Here is an 18,761-nt window from a genome sequence, read left to right on the forward strand (position 1 = left end):
TAATAGTAGTGGTATTAAATAGCATTATTCATCGAAATTTGTAACTTATTAAATACGATCATTGTACATTACAAATAAAAAGAGAGTTTGACTCTTTAAATTTGGAGAGTTAAACTTACTCTTTGATTTAGAAAGTTAAATTAAAAAGTCTTTTGAAACTTATTTTTAAGTATGAGCTTTTTAAAATAAAAAGTCCCGTTGGATGCTCATTTTACTTTCCTACAGTAGTTTCCTGATTACATGGTACAATCACTAAGATTTTTGTCAAAGACAAATAAAGGAATGATAATGCCATTGAGCGTCAATGACTATTTTGCCCTTTGATGCAATTTGAATCTACTTGCGAGGGCCACATATGAAGATATTGAAGAGCGGAAATGGGAAATGCAAAAAATTGAAATTGAAATGACAGCCACAAACGCATATGAATTGATTGCCATTGTCCTTTTGTCTAGCATGGGCCCAAACTTGCCAAAAAATGTTGGGTTCTTAAAATATTCATAAGCCATTCACACATATCAAGGCAGTTCACTATCAAACTTGGATTTTTGGAACGTCCCGACAGTAAAAATTGAGCACACTGCACGTCTGGCCGCTTTATGTATGACACACCATTTTGATTTATTTAGTTACCATATCCATATTTTATCTAGCATGGCCGACACCATTGTGCTGTATCCCTCTCCTGGAATTGGCCACTTGATTTCCATGGTGGAGCTCGGGAAGCTCCTCCTCAAGCACCGCCCTTCATTCTCCATAACAATCTTCATCACCACCGCTCCATACACCACCGGCGTCACCGCACCCTACATAAACCACGTTGCTTCCACTACTTCTTCCATCACTTTCCACCAACTATCCACCGTCGAACTTCCTCCCACTTCCGCCGCCATCCCTTTCGAAGAACTTCTTTTCGAAATACCCCGCCTGAACAACCCTTACCTCCACAAAGCCCTTCAGAATATATCCCAGAAATCAAATCTCTTAGCCTTTTTCATAGATTTCTTCTGTAACGCCGCTTTCGAAGTCTCTTCAAAACTTGGAATTCCAACTTATTATTTCTACACCTCAGGCGCTTCTGCACTTTGCGTTTTCTTACATATTCCAACCCTCCACGAAACCATTACAAAAAACATCAAAGACGTACATGATTATATTAAAATTCCTGGCACCCCACCAATTTATTCTCAAGATTTACCAAAAGTTCTATTTGATCGTGAAAGTAGAATATACAAACTGTTCTTAGAAACTGCCGTACAGATGGGAAAATCATCTGGGATTTTGGTAAATTCTTTTGAAGCTCTTGAATCAAGAGCAGTTAAAGCATTATCTGATGGTTTGTGTATTCCAAATGCACCAACCCCTCCTGTACATTGTATTGGACCTCTAATTGCAAGCAAAGATAACGGCAGTAACAATGATGAACACGAGTGTTTGAGTTGGCTAAATTTACAGCCCAGTAAAAGTGTAGTTTTTCTGTGTTTTGGGAGTATGGGATCGTTCACGGCAGAGCAGCTACAAGAGATGGCGGCGGGGTTGGAAAACAGCGGCCACCGGTTTCTTTGGGTGGTCCGTAATCCACCCACGGATGATGAAACCAAGGGCAATTCAGCACCAGCAGAACCAGACTTGGATGCTTTGCTGCCAGAAGGTTTTCTTATCCTCACGTCTAATAGTTGCTAGCGATATGCGGTGTGTATTAACTAATAACATTTTCCAAAAACTTTTATTTTTTAAAATATATGTATTTATTTTCAATATTTTGTACATAAAATAAAATATTTTGTACGTAAGCCCATAAATTTTCCACAATTTTTAACCACACTTTCTTAGGGCATTGCACTAAAACTTATACCAAATGAACATTATTTTATCATTTTTTTCTATTTTTTTATTCTAAATAATTTATTTATTTTACAAATACATAAATTACGTTAAATTAATGAAAAAACTAAATTCATAATAAATATAAAAAATATAGTATAATTAGCAAAAACACTACAAAAATGAAAATATTAAATCATACCATTAAAAAATAATGCAATGTATTTTGAATTTGGATATTATAATATTATGAAATCGAAATATTATTGCAATTTAATTCTCGGAATTTATATCGTTTTCTTTAAATAAAATTAGATAATGTATATATGTCATCATTTAATATATTTCATGTTAACTTTAAGAAATAATCGTGTTTGTTATATTGTAATTTTTTCTTTTAATTAATTCATTAATTATTATTTTTTACATTTAAAATTTATTATAAATGCAAATAATAATTTATTGTATTAAAAAATATATAGTACAAATGACACAAATACTCTTAATCAATTTATTTGAGAAATTATAAGAAAGGGTAAAAAGACTTTCTACACTTTGCACCATTTTGGTTCAATGGTGCAAAGTATAGTATTGTATTGAAGTTGTTTTGTACCAAAAATGGTGCATTTTGATGTTTTGAGTTATATATTGAAAATGGCTTAGAGAAAAGTAATGCTTATTTATTTAAATTTTATTTTTGATAGGTTTCTTGGAAAGAACCAAAGACAAAGGACTTGTGGTGAAGTCGTGGGCACCACAGCTAGAGGTTTTGAATCATGACTCAATAGGGGGAATGGTGACTCACTGTGGATGGAACTCAGCTTTGGAGGCTATTTGTGCTGGTGTGCCAATGTTGGCTTGGCCACTTTATGCAGAACAAAGGATGAATAAGGTTTTCATGGTGGAGGAATTGAAGGTGGCACTGGGTTTAGCTGAGTCAACTAATGGGTTCGTTACAGTTGCTGAGTTGGATAAGCAAGTAAGAGAGTTAATGGACTCGGACAATGGAAAAGCAGTGAAGGATCAAGTTACAGTTATGAGAAATTGTGCCAAGGCTGCAATTCAAGATGATGGTTCATCTTGTGTAGCTTTGGAAAAGCTCATCGAGTCCTGGGCAAAGGGATGATGCAATTGTTAATGGGAATGTAATAGCTGCGTGCGTCTATGGATTCATATCCCTTTCAATTATCATTCGCAATTCAATAAGATCATCTCATTATGTGTTAGTGAATTGTTATTTAATCATATTCAATCTTCAAAATACTAAAGTTGTCATATGCCAATGTTCGATATGCAGCTTTAGAAAATGATGTACAAGTTTTCGTCTTCTTTTCTATAATACAATACACAATAGTGAAGAAAATGAATGAACTAGATTTTGTTTCTTTCTTTTTTTCGATCTTTAATATGTTTGTTATTGTCAATTTTTTTTTGTTATTAATCATTTCGTGAACTCAACCTATAAAGTTAAGATATCAACCTTATAATACATAAAATTTTAAGCTTTAAAAAAGTAGGAGTGGGCGTGATCCGATTCCAAAGGGAACCGAATCGAATCGAATACCTATGAGAATTTTAGAAATGGAACCGAACCAATCAGTTCCGGTTCGGTCGAGTCTGATTATTTACATTGAAGATATCAAAATAAAATATTCTCTAATAAAAAATGTAAAGTTGCTATTAGCATGATACTTTTAACAAAATATAAAAGAACCGAAATACTATTCAAAGATTAAAAGAAAACTAAGTATACAAATTTAAAAGCAATATCCAAATAATATAAATTACTATCATCAAGCAATCATCAATTTATATAAACTGCATAGTACTCCAATGATTAAACAAACTTTTATGAAAATCAAAATCCTACATTGAATTGGACACCCTTTAAAAATTTATTGCAACTTCTAATTCTGTCAGTAATCATTTATAGAAATCTAGATGAAAAGTTTTGTTCGGATCAACAAACAATGTAATTAAAGTGAAAATAAAATAAAATTTTCACGTCTTAGAAATGAAATTATATATTGTAAATAAATATATTTAGGTATAGATTTACCTAGCTCCTGTTTGAGCCCTATTCTTTGAAACAGTTCATTCTTAAACAGTGATTTGATATAATTTCAATCACATATTTTTTGATAAAATAATATTACACACAAATTTAAAATTTTTCCCCATTTTTTATCCACACATTTTTCTCATCAGTACACTATTCAAAAATTCATTTTTATGAAAAGAATGAGGCTCAAACAAGGGCCCAATACTCTAATTTTACTTGAGAATCAATTAATCAAAGAATTATAAGAAGAGAGAATCAAAGAATCAAAGTAAAGGAAGTGCTGAAGTCTAAAATGAAGAACGAATCCGATTAATTTTTATAAAAGCGATTAGAGATTGAGTCAAATATTTTGCCAAAAAAAAAGAAAAAAGTCCTATGAAAATCGTCTGGTTCCAGGCGGTTCCCATACTAGAACCGAGAACCAGACCAGATGCGGTTGGTTCTTAATAATTTATGCCAAAATCAAATCGTTGTTTGGAAGATCTGGAATCAAACCGGTCGGTTCTAAATGGTTCCGGGAAAAAAATGCCCACTCCTATTAAAAAGTATATCTACTACAATCAAGTCAATATCTAACAAAGATAATGAACTTTATGGTTAAATGTATAATTGAAAAGAAAAATCGTATGGTAAAAATAAAAAATACATTACTTTACCAAATATAAATACTAGATGAAGATTAGAAATTATGTGGTACAATTACATTTATATTTTTGTGAATATAGTAATGTGTCGATATTAATATTAAATAGAGACTTAACCATCCTATGGAGTTCAATAATTTAAAATTTGGTCGCAAAAAAAATTACATTCGGGGCATATTTTGTTATTCACCGTTTAATTTTTATAATTACTAACAAATTTTTTGTTAGAAAATACTTAGATAACTCTTTAGTTATTTTTTATTACTTCTTTTAAATTTACAGACATATTAGCTATGAAACTTCATATTTTTATTTGTCAAATAATAATAAAAAAAAAAAAAGGAATTGTTGCTTATCCTTTGGTTATAGTTGCGTTATTGGTGTTGATATAGAGGAATTTGTAAGGCGGGTTTGTATTTTACCAAATTAGAAAATAGAAAATCGAATCAATATAGAAAAATAACATTGAGGATGATCGTCCACACTTCAGTCTTTTTATGGTAATAATAGTAATTTCTTGAACCATTTTAATTATGGAATCCAATTTTAATATGCTATTTCTAATTTTCAGTGTTTTTCAGAATAATAGAGGTTCTCTGTAAACATTAATACTAAAACAAGTTTAGATGCTGATATTTTTAATGAAGATAAATAGTCTGATTAGTATGAGTTACCTCTGAAATTAGTTGATAAATAAACATAACAAAATAAAAGATACCAACAACATTTATATAGAAGAATTTTAAGAGAAATTCGTTGGTATAGATACAAAAAAAAAAAAAAATTATTCTACAAACGATGAGGGTCAAAGCGAATCGAGCAGATCCACGAGCCACTAACACTAGTTGAACTACATTTTGTAGCTAAAATGACTGTTCGTACGAGCAATTCATATTCATTGTTCGTATCGTCTCATTTAGCACTCTTATTGCCACAAGATAGATATCATGTAAAATTATGTGTAGGTCTTATTTTTGTTGAATTCACTATGAAATAGTTTTCTCAATAAATTTATTCTCAGCCAATACTACATTTGTCCTCAACTTCTATCTTGAATAAATTTATTTTTTTAGGAATACCCTGTTCATGAACGGCGATCTTAGGCCATCTCCAACCCTGTACCAAATTTTGTACCATTTTGCACCAAATTTTACACCAAATCTTGCACCAAACTAAAATTTATCTCCAATCATTATACCAAAAGTTACACCAGATGAACATTGTTTAACCATTTTCTTCCTTTTTTTTATTCTTTATAATTTATTTATTTGAAATATTATTTATTTAATTATTTTATAAATACATAAATTACTAAATAAATAATTACGTTAAATTATGGAAAAGATTAAATTCATTAATATATATTAAAAAACATGGAACAATTAATAAAAACACTACAACAACGAAAATATGAAATCAAATTAGATTATCGTATGTACGTCGTTGTTTAATATATTTCGTGTTAACTTTTATAACTAATCGTGTTTGTTGTATTTTAAATTCTTTTCGGCTTTTAATTAATTTATTAATTATTATGTGTTACATTTAAAATTTATTTTAAATGCAAATAATAATATTAATAAAAAAAATAATTTATTATATTGAAAAATATATAGTACAAATGACATAAATACATTTAACAAATTTATTTGAAAAATGTTAAATAAAGACAAAAGAAACATTTTACACTTTGCACCATTTTGCAACAAAATGATGCAAAGTTTGGTGTTGCATTGGAGCAACTTTGCACCAAAAAATGGTGCAAAATGGTGCAATCATTGGAGATGCCCTTAAGACGATGAAATCTCATGTTGAGTAAGTTTGGTACTACACGAGATAAATAGTAAGGTACCACGGATTTTAACATTTATCGTTAAATATTTTTATTTAGAGGGTCAGACTCTATCAAGAAGTCATTCTCCTCAAAGTAATTTTATCGTGTATGTCATCACTAGCTTCAAATACTTTGTTGAGTTTCAAGAAATGGTGAGTTGCAGGAAGTGAAGGGTTCAGTGGCTAAGTTTAGTAGCAAGTTAATGGGCTTTAAAAGATCAAATCTTCAAGTACTCCTAGTTAGTGGGGGTCCAATTTTTTTTGGGACCTGCTCGATAATGATCATAAAAATTGATTTTTTGACCGTTAAAGAGAAGAGTAAGTTTTGTTTGTGAATGAAAATGTAAAAAATGATGGCTAAAATAGTGAACTAACGATAAAAAATTTAATTTTTTGGGGATGAAAAATTACTAATAAACGAGGGCATAATTTGGGGATACGAATTGTCAATGTTAGAATAGTGTAAATAATATCCTTTCATGTTATCTTATCATTAATGATGGCTTTCTGTTTTTTTGTGACAAATTCATCAAACTTGAAAGAAAGTGATGACGACTTGAAACCAAATGAAATGAAAGTCATCCAACTTGCAGAAGCAAAATAATAATGCTATTTCGTCCATCGCGTGGATTAAAATTAATTTTTTAATGAGTTTTGATGAGTTGATGAATTTAAAATTGTAAATCACTCCTCTAGTAAAAGAGGCAATCCCAATTTAATGTTCATTTGTGAGTTTATTCTCACAATTCACTGTTCTTCTCACATTGGTTTTATATGATTTTATATTCTTGCATATAAAAAAAGTAGATATAGAAAACGGGAATTAATGCCCCGTTTGGTAGGGATTTTGAGAATTGATTTTTTGATCGTTAGAAGAAAAGTGGGGTCCACACGTGAGAGAAGAAGTCAAAAATTACGGCTTGAATAGTAAAATAATGGTCAAAAAATCAATTTTTTGGGGCAAAATATCCCTACCAAACGGGACCTAAGTCTTCCATACACTTCCTCTTCAACCCTAATTTTCACTTGCTCTCTCACCACCTCTTCCACCGACCACCGTCAAATCGAACCAGGTCGACGCTGACGAGAGTTGAGAACAGCTTCCATGATTTATTGAGTTTTACTTTCCCTACCCTTTCCCTTTTCCTCCTTTCATCTTGGAGATTTGAGTTCCCAAAATTCTAGCAATGCTACATCCAAGAAATTGTGGAAAAATGAGTGCCGGTAGAGACATCAGAAGCAGAAGAAGAACAATAAGGAATCATAAGCCTCAGCCGTTGGAGATGACAGGGACACTACAGACGAGGATGGGTGTTTTTTCAAAAACTCGAAAAGCACTTCTTGATTTCTTTCAAATTTTATATAAATCCCTCTTCATCTATGTAACCCACTATTGAAATGGAAAGCTTAGCAGAAAACCTCGTCTTGGAACTGAAAGAAGAGGAAACCCATAAGAAACTAGGAGATGGAGCAAATGGGACAGTATGAATAGGATGAAACGACACTGAAATACCTGATCAAGAGTACATGGAGGTTGATTTTGATTCTTGTTAGGGCAAAAAGTGTAATTAGCGATTATGTGGACAAAAGGATTAAATTGTAAATTTTTAAAAGTTAGGGACTCAATTGTACAATGTTATAAAAGGCCGGGATTTATGGTGCAATTTAGCAAAGCTAGATGGTAGGGACTAGGGTTTGAGTGCTAGGTTCAAATCAAGGTCGCGGTGCCGGAAGTTCGCTAGCTGTTCGCCCTGTCACCGCTCGAGCGAGGGGAAGTAGAATGATAGTCACTCGCTCGCCGCTCGATGTTCGCTCGAGCGAAGTTCCGTCGCTCGCTCTCTGCTCGCTTTTCGCTCGAGCGATAGTGTTATTGGAATATTGTATTTTCTATTTCTGGAAAGTTTGACACGGTTTAGGACTCCAAATTGCCCCTAACTATAAATACAAAAGTTGTGAACGAATTTCAATAAGGTTACTTTATTATGCTTTCATATTAGAAGACATTCATATCATTGTGAAGAGATCTAAGAACACAACCAACTGGAGAATTCATCAATCTTGTTCTTGTGATCCGGCAACCAATATTTTGGGAAAAAACATCAAGTTTTTGAAGACAAAATACCGGTACTTCTCCATCTGTTGAGGAAGGAATTCTCTCAAAGGGAGATTGAGGGAGGTAGACGATGAACCCAGGAACTGGACAAGAACATGAGGTTTTTGAAATTCCACTTGGTGATACAATCAGCTAAAGACCAGGAGGCTGTATTGGACAGCAAATTGGGTTGCAGGAGGTAGATCAGGAAGTTAGCAGGAGACTAGTAGTATCAACGGTAGTAGATCGTGAGATTGGAGCAGCGAATCTCACTGGGTATGGAGTTTGGCAGAACTTGTACTGTCTGAATTGGTATAGTGGAACTTATTGGCTTGGTCCCGGAGTTTTACCCACGTTGGGGTTTCTTCGTCATCATATCGTGAGTTGTGTTTTGTAATATTTTATTTACTTTACGCAAATCCGTAGTTCAACATAGGAATTAACTGGACTGTATGTTTAATCACCTAGACAATTAATTAAAGTGACGTGTTGCTTTGATTAATCAATTCTGCAGTGAGGTCGAATAATAAATTTATTGGAACGTAAACTTGGTAATATCTAAAACTTGAATTTGACGTAGTAAAGCGTTCTCGTGAATTTTCAAGTGGTTGTAGAACGTTCCTAGAACTTTCAAGTCTAAAGCTAGACTGAACTTGATTCTGACTCTAAAGTTAAGGTATGTTTCTAGGTTTATGAGTGTGCGTGCGTGTATTCTTGCGTATATGTTTTTATGAATGTGTGTGATGGCATTTGATTTTATTTGGGATTTAAATTGCAGGAATTGGAAGATATGAAGAAGAAATTGCCTGTGATGGGTTGATTTCGTGATATTTGTATATTCCAGTGGTTTAAGACTTTTAGATGAATAGATAACATCCTACTTTCTGTTTCAGTGGCTACAACATTAGTGAATATGGAACTTATTTAGCAGATACCTCACAAAAGGCTATAGGATAGTATTTCTGTTGTAAATTCATTTTCCTAATGAAATTGACTCCTTTGACACATATTGGATTGTTGACAAGTAAAAATTTAATGCATCATTGAAGATTTTGATATAAGAAAAGATAATTGTGAGAACTTACAATAGGGGACTATCTAAGGCAAAGTGAAGTACTAAAGTTCCTAAATTAGCAACGATACATTTTAAAAAGTACTACTTTGATAACATGAAGACCTTTATGAATTTATAATTGCATGAGAACTACATGAAAAACCACAATATGCTCCTGAGGTAGGCGTTATACTTGTTACCTAAAGTAGGTAGCGCATTGATGAATATGCTCTTAATTGTCATTGACCTTACTGAGTAAAATTTTCAATTTATTAACATTTAATTTTTTCACTTTCTAATCTTTATCTAAAAATTCTACCATTCCTTTTTTTACTGTTTTTGTTGAGGTTCTGCACGTATTGCAAATTGTAGAAAATACAACCATTTGAAAGGATCGATTTGTGTCTTCTCTTGACTATCAATTATTTTATTGTGTTCTATGCTGTTTGACGTTGTGATTTTTCTTCTTTTTTGTTGCTAAATATCATTGAAATTTGAGATTGATGATTGTTCCTTTGTTGTCTATGTGTTTCTATTTACTTTCTTCATTTTGCATCAGTTTGCTTTCTATAAGAATCCTATTGTTCTCTAAAATCTTCGGTTTTAATCGTTGATATCGTTTGTCTAACTATGGAGCACATGAATTTGGGAATTATTATTTGAATTTATAATCGAGGATATAATTTTTTGATGTTATTTAAAGCTGCGGTCTTCACAATGAAATGACCCCTATTTGCAGCATTTGTGTTACTGATTACAATTTTACTTTGGTTATAATATAATGATATACTTCAAGCCAGGCTTTTCACATTATCTTCGTCTCATTTTTTTTCCTCCAATGATTGCTTAAATAGGTGGATCTTTGAATCTATTCAATAAGAGAGCCCTTAATTTTTTTGTAAATATGGTCATAATTAGCGCAAAAGGAAGGATCGCCCCCATAATGATAAACCATTTGCTTTCAGGATTCCCTTGTGCTCAATTATTGACAAATGTACAAGCAGCAATTCAATAGAAAAGTAAGTTTAATTCTTGAATTTTCTACCTTTGAAGAAACTTTGAGATTATTTATCACTACACATTTTTGCACGTTTCCTTTTTTCAAATTTATTTTATTTGAGTGTTTTTATTGCTACTCGTCAGATTTTTTAAATAGTTGTACACACTTTGTAATTTTAGTAATGTCCACCTGGTCTTGGTGTAGGCTTCTCAGTGATTTCCCAAAGGTAATTTATTTTTCCTTAAACTAGATTTTTAAATATTTTTTGTATAAAGGGGCGGTCTTCGTATACTTTATTTGGATTTGTTGTTACTCGATTTATTAATTTTGTATTTTTATTGTTGAATATTAATTCTATTGTGGGGTTTTAAAATGGAGGGAGTAAATGCTTTTGTCGTTTAATTGCATAACCCAAGTGTTTCAGTTTGTACTACCATTTTCTCTGTGGGTTCAAGAAAATACACCAATCATTTGATCCTGAAATCAAACCATTACTATAATTTTGTGTTTCATAAGGTGTACTCAAGTATTGCTTCAGTTTCAACTTGACCAAAAAATCTTTTTTCTGGTGCCAATAATATAGAGTTTCTGAAATCACTGTGAATCTTTTCTAATATATCAACCTTTTGCTTTTCCATGACCGTGGTTATGGGTTACATAGAAAAAAATTGTACCTGATGCTTCAATTTTGTCAGCTTTCTCAAACTTGAGGCAACATTTATCATGTTTGAAGCTTTCATCTCGGGCCTTTACTTAAATTCACCAAGGGAATGAGCTAAATCTGTTAATGAAGATGATCTGGATGTCAGTTCGGCTATAAAATTCAGGTATAAAGAAGCTATTGATGTTGAAGCGGCCAGTAAGGTACTCCCTCTTGACAGCCATTTAGACTCTGACATAGAGGCAGGCAACTTCAACCTTTTGGATGAATGATTTGCTTTGGCCTCAATCATTTACATAAATATTTTAAATTTCCACAAGACACCAGATTTTATGCCCTAGATAATGGTTTTCTTTTCCTTTTTAGCAATTTCTTTGATTTTTTAGCATTGAGTTTTGAAAGGGCTTGCAGTTGAGGTTTGAATAAAGACTAACAACTTCTTCAGCTTTTATGTGTAAATATGTATACTTGTAGTATTTGTATCAGTGTATTTTCCTGTCTTTTCTATTTTTTTGTTGATTTTCACCTTATTCAGATTAAGTTCATCTCTATTATTTATCTGTAACTCTTTTTTTTTTTTTTTTTTTTCTGTTTAGTGATTCAGACAAATATGAATAACAATATTTGCCTACTTCTATTTAGTTTTTCTATTTTAAAAGATTACCATATAAGTCTTTCAAGCCTGACACGTGTATAGTATTTTTATTGCTCGTGGCTGTTTCAAAACCTTCATTTAATGAATTACTTTTGGTTCTATGTGAAAGGGTATTTCTGTTGTGGGATGGATTTTAATGTTGTTTCTCACTTAATCGAAATTGTTTTTTTTTTTTTTTTTTTGATATCCAAGTATCCCAACTTACATCAGATTAAATCCTGGACCTCCAAGACCCATGCCCCTAGAACTTTGGAGGGGGTAAATCGCGGGTTATGCCTCAATTGGATCACAGATTCCCCCCATTGACTGTACACTTCTACGCACAAGAGACCCTCATCCACAGTGATTGCTCCATACCAAATTTTTGGCTGCAGGTTCCCACCAGGAATCGAACTCTCCACCCTGCCGCTGGAAGCAAGCCAATGTTGATTGATCCTCCAGTTGAGCTATGCCCCGGGGGGCTGAAATTGTGTTTCCTTTGCCCTTTGTTGAATTTGGTTTCGGTTGATGGAGCAAAAAAAGGAGAACAGTAAAAAAATGTTGAGCATCAAAGAACATGAACAACCATTGAGGTTCCTCAAACCTATCAGGTTGTTGTTCCAATACGGATTAACCATAATTGGCAGGTAAAAGGAGGTCTCAACGGAGATGATGGTCAAAATTGGTGAAACTGAAAAGCATGGAATAAGGGAAATTCAATAGGATATGTTGATATACACGATCTAATTGTAACTTATAAAACACGATGCATGTTGGACAGCCATTTTTGAGAGCTTTTGTTCATGAGCGTAGACATTAGCTTAGTCATCAGCACGTGTGATTGACTACATGGGCATAGTTTGGGAATTCCATCTCAAAAAGGTAAATAATTTATTGTATTTTTCTTTACCCCGATATCATTTCTTTGACCACCACGTGCTCGAAAATAATTGATTTCTTGTTGTGTATAATGAGAATTCAACATTTGAGGTTATGATCTTCCATTTGTTGGCTGTCGAATTTTCATATGAGAACATCTATGAGGATGATGAAAAAACTTCCTCTCTTGGCAATTCTTCTGTTCAAGTTAAGCTCGAATGAAGACTTGATACTCATAAAATGATTATTAGTTCTGATTTCTCTTGTGGTGCACTAAAGTACGTTACATTTATTGGCCACCTTGGCTCGAGTATTGCTTCCATGTAACCAATTTGCCTTGATATTGCTGTACATGCTACGCGTTATAACTCATGAGATCACATGCTTTTGATGCTTTAATAATTAAAGTCTTTCACCGTATTGGTACTATGAATAATTTGGGTTTGATACTTCCAAGTGCTTTATTATTTCATCATTTTCTCCTCCTTACTTTTTTTAATATCGAAAGTTTCATGTCAATTGTCTCTAATTTGTGTTATAGGTATCCATTTTACCGGCACAAATTGTTATCAAAAAAGATTGGGTCCCTCATTGACATCCATCATGACCAAATACCCACCCTCAACTCATGTCCCTGATATGAGCACTTCATTAAATAAATGATTATATGTTTGAAAACACATCAACATGTACCAGCTCTAAGTGTAATATTTTCTACATTATCTTGCATTATTTTGTAAGTGGCGTTTTTTCATCATATGGGCTTCCTTTCACCTTTTTTTTTTTCAAAACATTTATCTAGGATGTCTACCTATTTTTTCAAAAACAAATTAATATTTTTCCAAATCTTAAATTTAGATCATTTAAAATTCGACCTTCTGATTTCTTGTCACTGGGCATCCTTTTTGCCAAAACGTTAATTTGGAATGTCTACTAATTTTTTCCTCTGAATTTTTTTCAAAAAAATTAAGATTTTTTTAAATCTTAAATTTAGATCATTTGAATTCTGAAACTTTTATTTTCTTGTTGCTTTAGTTATCAGGAATGTGATCTTTTCTTAGTTGCATTGGAGGCACCCTTCATAAATATGTACTTAAGTTTGTGTTTGCATATTAATTGAAACAGTAAATTTTAACTTGTTGGGAATTTACTTAAACATGCACAGCCGAAATAAACAGTTTCAATTCCCACCAGGATTCAACTTTGTATTTAGATAAGAACTATGATGAGAAATATACCTTTTTCTTGATTTTGCAAACTCCTTTGTATTATTCTTTTCCAGCAATTTGAATCTACCTCCCACAACTGTCCAATTGTCCAGCCTCCAATAAAATTCACACAAGGAATAGACTGCAACTGTTAGGGTTTTTCCTCTTGTGCCATCAAGAATAATGAAAACCTTATGAATCTTAAACCCTAGCCATGTATTTATATAAACCCAAACGGACTTGGCCCAGTCTGGTCCAATATTTAATTAATCCATTTAATTAAATTCATTCCGTGAATTAATTAATCCAATTAATTAATTCGGGGCTATAAATAACCAATCAAATTAATTAATTTTATCCAACGATTGGATGAATTAATTAATTGACGATTTGCAATCTTTTAATTCTCTTTTGTGTGCGACTCATTAGGTTTCCGACCACGATATCTAACGACGTAAAATATTATTTTGATCTAATCAAAACTGATAAATTAAATTTATCACAAATTCACACTCGTCGTCCCAGATTGACATCTAGCAATGTATCAGAGCAATACATGTAACGGGAAATGTCACGTGGTATGACAAAACCAAAACTGTTCGTTTACCATGAAACTATAATTCCTTCGTCAATATGATTCGATCAACTATGAGATATGGAAGTCTGTCAATCTCGATTATCGATCATATCTTTCATTCTACTATTAAGCCAATATTAGTCGAAAATTCCTTTTCAATATATATGTATACATTGACCAAGGATTTCGTTATTGACTTAATTGAACGAAATGCAGATCACAATCTTTTACTATCTAAGAGTGACAAATCCTCTATTGGTCATTTACAACCTTCATATGGTTCTTGACATACCCGAACGATGTCGAATTAGCGGCCATTGACAGAGCAACATCCAACACCGTCAAAGCATGACTGTCTTCATACAAGGCACTATGATTACCTCAAGTCATAGGACCAATTCCACTACCGAACGTTAGAGATTAACCACTGACACTCAAATAGTTATCCATCTAGAATCTCTTAGCGGGTCTCTAATGTTTTGTTCTATAACAAAACATCCACGTATTCATTTAAGTGTCACCACACTTTAACTCATGAGATCAGCTACTTACTTCACAAGTAAGAAATATCACACGCGATGGTCTAACTGCATTAACGATATCCGTATCTCGTCATTACTTACGACCATGATTTATTCAAGCTCCAATTATACGTAATTTGTATCTCACAATCACAACTCCTTGTGATTAACAAATCACTTAAACTTGGATCTTCGAATTCTATTATTTAATATTATTTATCACAAAATTAATTTAAATAAGTAATAGATCTTGCCAAATTAAATGCATTAAACATATTAAAAGTGTTTACAACCTAAATCGATTGGATTTAGGGCATAACACTTACATAACTTTTAGGTGTTTCCTATTTTATATAAATTTGTTTTTTCTTTTAAAAAAAGAAATTAAAATTGCACAATAACGGGGGTAAGTCCAAATTGTAGGGATCAATGTCAATTGATGTGTCATATATTAAAACAATGTTAGTCGATGTGAGCTTCGCATCCAATCATTTTCCAAAATATAAATTAGGACTGGATAATGAGATCTTAGACAAGGTGAAAGAGGATTTTAAGGGTCGATCCCATAAGGAAGTGGTTGTTGAAGAAATGAACCAACTAAGTAGCCAAGAGGCCTTCAGTTCACGACCTGGTGAGTAAATTCGACAAAAAACTATCTGCTGATACAAAATTGTCTAAAGAGGTCTTAATAAATTTATATTTTCGATTTATATCACAGTTGAAGTTCTAAAATTACATATGCGAAAATCAATTTCTTTAATTTTTAAATGTCAGTGTTTATATAGTCCTTTAATCTAGATAGTTTCTAAATAGATAGGAAGTTGGACTCTATTTCTCCTATCATTTCATTTCTCATTGGATGAGATTTGATGACTCGATGAATTGTTAAATTCTTTTTGGACTTTAGGCTAAATTGAGAAAGGTGCCTTCATTGGAAAGACATGTTCTTCTAAAAAAGCTTAGGGATGCATTGGGATGTTTGAAAGGACAACTTTAGGGTTGTAACAAAAAAGATCTGGAAAAAGCTATTTCTATGTTTAGTATCTTGTTCAAACCAAAGTTTTTAAAATGATTTTCTTTATTGCTAGCTATTCGTTATATGGGCTATTTCAAATTCCTGTCTACCTTAAATATGTTTTATATTTACCTATTGTCAGTATTAATTGGGAAAACCCAAGAATGCATTACATTTTAATTTATTTCATTATTTTGAACATAATGCAAATTTAAGATTCATTTAGCACTTTCTTCTACATTGTTAGATATCCTTTGGCTCTTTTCGACATTTTCAAAGCCAAAGATGCATTGCGATTTTACTTATTTCAGTTTGGATTTTTTTTGGTTTTGTAGGTTGAAGCTTTAGCAGTGAAAGGTAATCCAGATTTATTTCAACAATGAGGCTTTTGAAGCTGATAAACATGATGAATTTCTGAAAAGTAAGTTGTTCGAGATTTGGAGGGATCTTCCTTTATATGATTAAACTTATTTTGTATAGGTCAGTGATAACAAGTGAACTTATTCTCAATAGACAGGTTATCCAAAATAATTAGAAAAATGTATTTTTTTTTTTTTTAAGGATAAGGAGGTGTTATTAAAGTCATCATTGGATCTTTAACAAGTTGGAAGAGGCCTAGGACCAATGCATGGAGTTTTATAACTAATTCTTGTAATAGTTTATGAACTCCGGTCTCTTCGACATTATTGCAATTATTTTTAAATTCTATTTTTCTTTGAGCTTGCTGTACATGGTCAGATCGTAGCCATTGGAATAACATGGTCACCTCGTAATCTGGGGATTGAAGCAGTTGGATATTTTTTTTTTTCTTTGTTGTAAAATATTTCATTTCAGCAAGTTTGATCTTCAAAGCAGCTTGGTCTGAAAAATGCACTAAATGTTATAGCCTGATCGCATTTTGCAATGCTTCTAGGGAGTCTCACGATAGCTTGAAATAATTTTGCGATCAATTTATTGCTTTTAGTCCTTGAGACACTGATGAATTTTTAATCATGTCTCTCAATATACTTTTACTCTATTCTTTGCAAGTCTAATAGAGTAGATTCCAATTAATTAATGACAATATAATCTATTTCAGGATATGAAGATGCTGCTGCACAAACTCAACGAACCCTTGCCTATTTAAACTTCACCCGGAATTTGATATTTAGCACAGTGCTCTTTGCAGCTATATAATTCTAAAGTCCCTTCTCTATATAATTCTAATAATACCTGTCTCATGTTGATGTTATAAAGCTTCGATGACGATTAAAAGAAACTTGAAAGTTTTTTTTTTTTTTTTAATAATCAATATCTACTTCTTCGATTGTTGCCGTAAGTCTAGGTCAAATGTACAAAGCTCGGTTGAAGTACTCTGGCCAGGTTGTTGCTGTGAAGGTACAAATACCTTGTATTGAAGAAGCTATAGGGCTGGATTTTTATCTTATAAGTTTAGGTTTCCTCATAAATAAATATGCTGAAATAATTACAAGTGATGTTATTGCTCTTATTGACAAATTTCCTTGGATAGTTTACCAAGAGCTCAATTATGTGCAGGTTTCTAACTTTTCCTAAATTTACCTTTCCTTAAAAGAGACAATCCTAAGATCACTGCTCATTTTTGCCACCCTTGTTTTAACACTAGAACTGGTTTGGAGTTTCCTTCTTTTTTTAATGCATAAAACGAGTTCTGGGTTCTCCTTGATGTTGTCTCTTGTACTTTTCAATTTTGATTCACAATCCGAATTTCAAAAATTTCTTGAAAATGGGGTTTTGGAAGGATATGTTAGAAAAATAAACATGCATTTAACCTATTTAATTTATTTTCATGAATTTAGGAGTTTGAAATACATGTATTATTAATTAATATGCATCTAGTTAATTGTGGTTCATGTATGTATGTATTATTAATTAATGTGTACATAGTAAATTGTGGTGCATGTAGTAGAATTAAATTGAGGGGATAAACTTATGTGATAGGAAGTCCTATAAATACCTATGTAATCTTGAGTTGAAGGCAAATCCACAATTGAATAGAAAATCATTTCCTCCTCCTAAGTCCACTTCTATTTCCTACAAAGTGGTATCAGAGCCACAATACTAGAAACCATGGCAAATGTCAACATGATCCCCTTCCAAGTTCCAAAACTATCCAAAGAGAAATTTGATAATTGGTGCATCCGCATGAAGGCACTACTTGGTGCACATGATGCATGGGACATCGTGGAGAATGGTTATGAGGCTCCCATCGATCTAGCTGCGCTCATCCAAGCACAAAGGGATCTTTTACAAAGCACTAAGAAGAATGATCAAAAGGCTGTTTCTCTTATTCACCAAGCATTGGATGAGACCACTTTTGAGAAGGTTTCTAATGTTACTACAGTAAATCAATTATGGGATATGCTTCAAGTTGCCTACAAAGGAAAGGAGAAGGCAAAGAAAGTTCGCCTCCAAAATCTACAAGGTGAATTTGAAGCTATTCAAATGAAGGAATCCAAAAAGGTGTCGGATTATATTTCAAGAGTGGTGACCGTAGCAAACCAAATGAAGAGGCTTGATGAAGATGTGACTGATTTAAGGGTGATTGAGAAAATCCTTAGATCAGTTACTGAGAAATTTGATCACGTGGTAACTGCCATTGAAGAATCAAAGGACATCGAAGATATGACAATTGAAGAATTATGCGGATCATTGAATATGAAGACAAGCTTAATCGAAGAAGGAAGGAGCCATTGGAGTAGGTTTTGCAATCAAAGCTCACATTGAAAAACAAGGAAG

The 18,761-nt window shown here is 32.5% G+C and overlaps 2 protein-coding genes across 4 annotated transcripts; both read left to right on the top strand.

The window, feature by feature from the left end:
* Nucleotides 1-547: 547 nt before the first annotated feature.
* On the top strand, nucleotides 548-3,087 carry LOC111405618 (UDP-glycosyltransferase 88B1-like). The gene is made up of 2 exons (XM_023034577.1): nucleotides 548-1,651; nucleotides 2,529-3,087. Exons 1-2 carry the CDS (start codon nucleotides 604-606, stop codon nucleotides 2,948-2,950), a joined length of 1,470 nt encoding a protein of 489 aa, XP_022890345.1. The 5' UTR covers nucleotides 548-603; the 3' UTR covers nucleotides 2,951-3,087.
* Nucleotides 3,088-10,472: 7,385 nt separating this feature from the next.
* Nucleotides 10,473-18,761, top strand: LOC111405619. Of its 3 annotated transcripts, XM_023034580.1 has the most exons (4): nucleotides 10,473-10,528; nucleotides 11,205-12,686; nucleotides 16,340-16,425; nucleotides 17,083-18,761. In XM_023034580.1, the coding sequence occupies exon 4, from the start codon at nucleotides 18,093-18,095 to the stop codon at nucleotides 18,747-18,749; it is 657 nt and encodes a 218-aa protein (XP_022890348.1). In that variant the 5' UTR covers nucleotides 10,473-10,528; nucleotides 11,205-12,686; nucleotides 16,340-16,425; nucleotides 17,083-18,092; the 3' UTR covers nucleotides 18,750-18,761. The 3 variants fall into 3 exon arrangements, with proteins under 3 accessions (XP_022890348.1, XP_022890347.1, XP_022890346.1); XM_023034579.1 differs by lacking the exon at nucleotides 10,473-10,528 and having other exon boundaries at nucleotides 10,546-12,686; XM_023034578.1 differs by lacking the exons at nucleotides 10,473-10,528; nucleotides 11,205-12,686 and adding an exon at nucleotides 15,391-15,620.

Source organism: Olea europaea, chromosome 12 (assembly GCF_002742605.1).
Source record: "Olea europaea var. sylvestris chromosome 12, O_europaea_v1, whole genome shotgun sequence".
Classification (NCBI taxonomy): Eukaryota; Viridiplantae; Streptophyta; class Magnoliopsida; order Lamiales; family Oleaceae; genus Olea; species Olea europaea.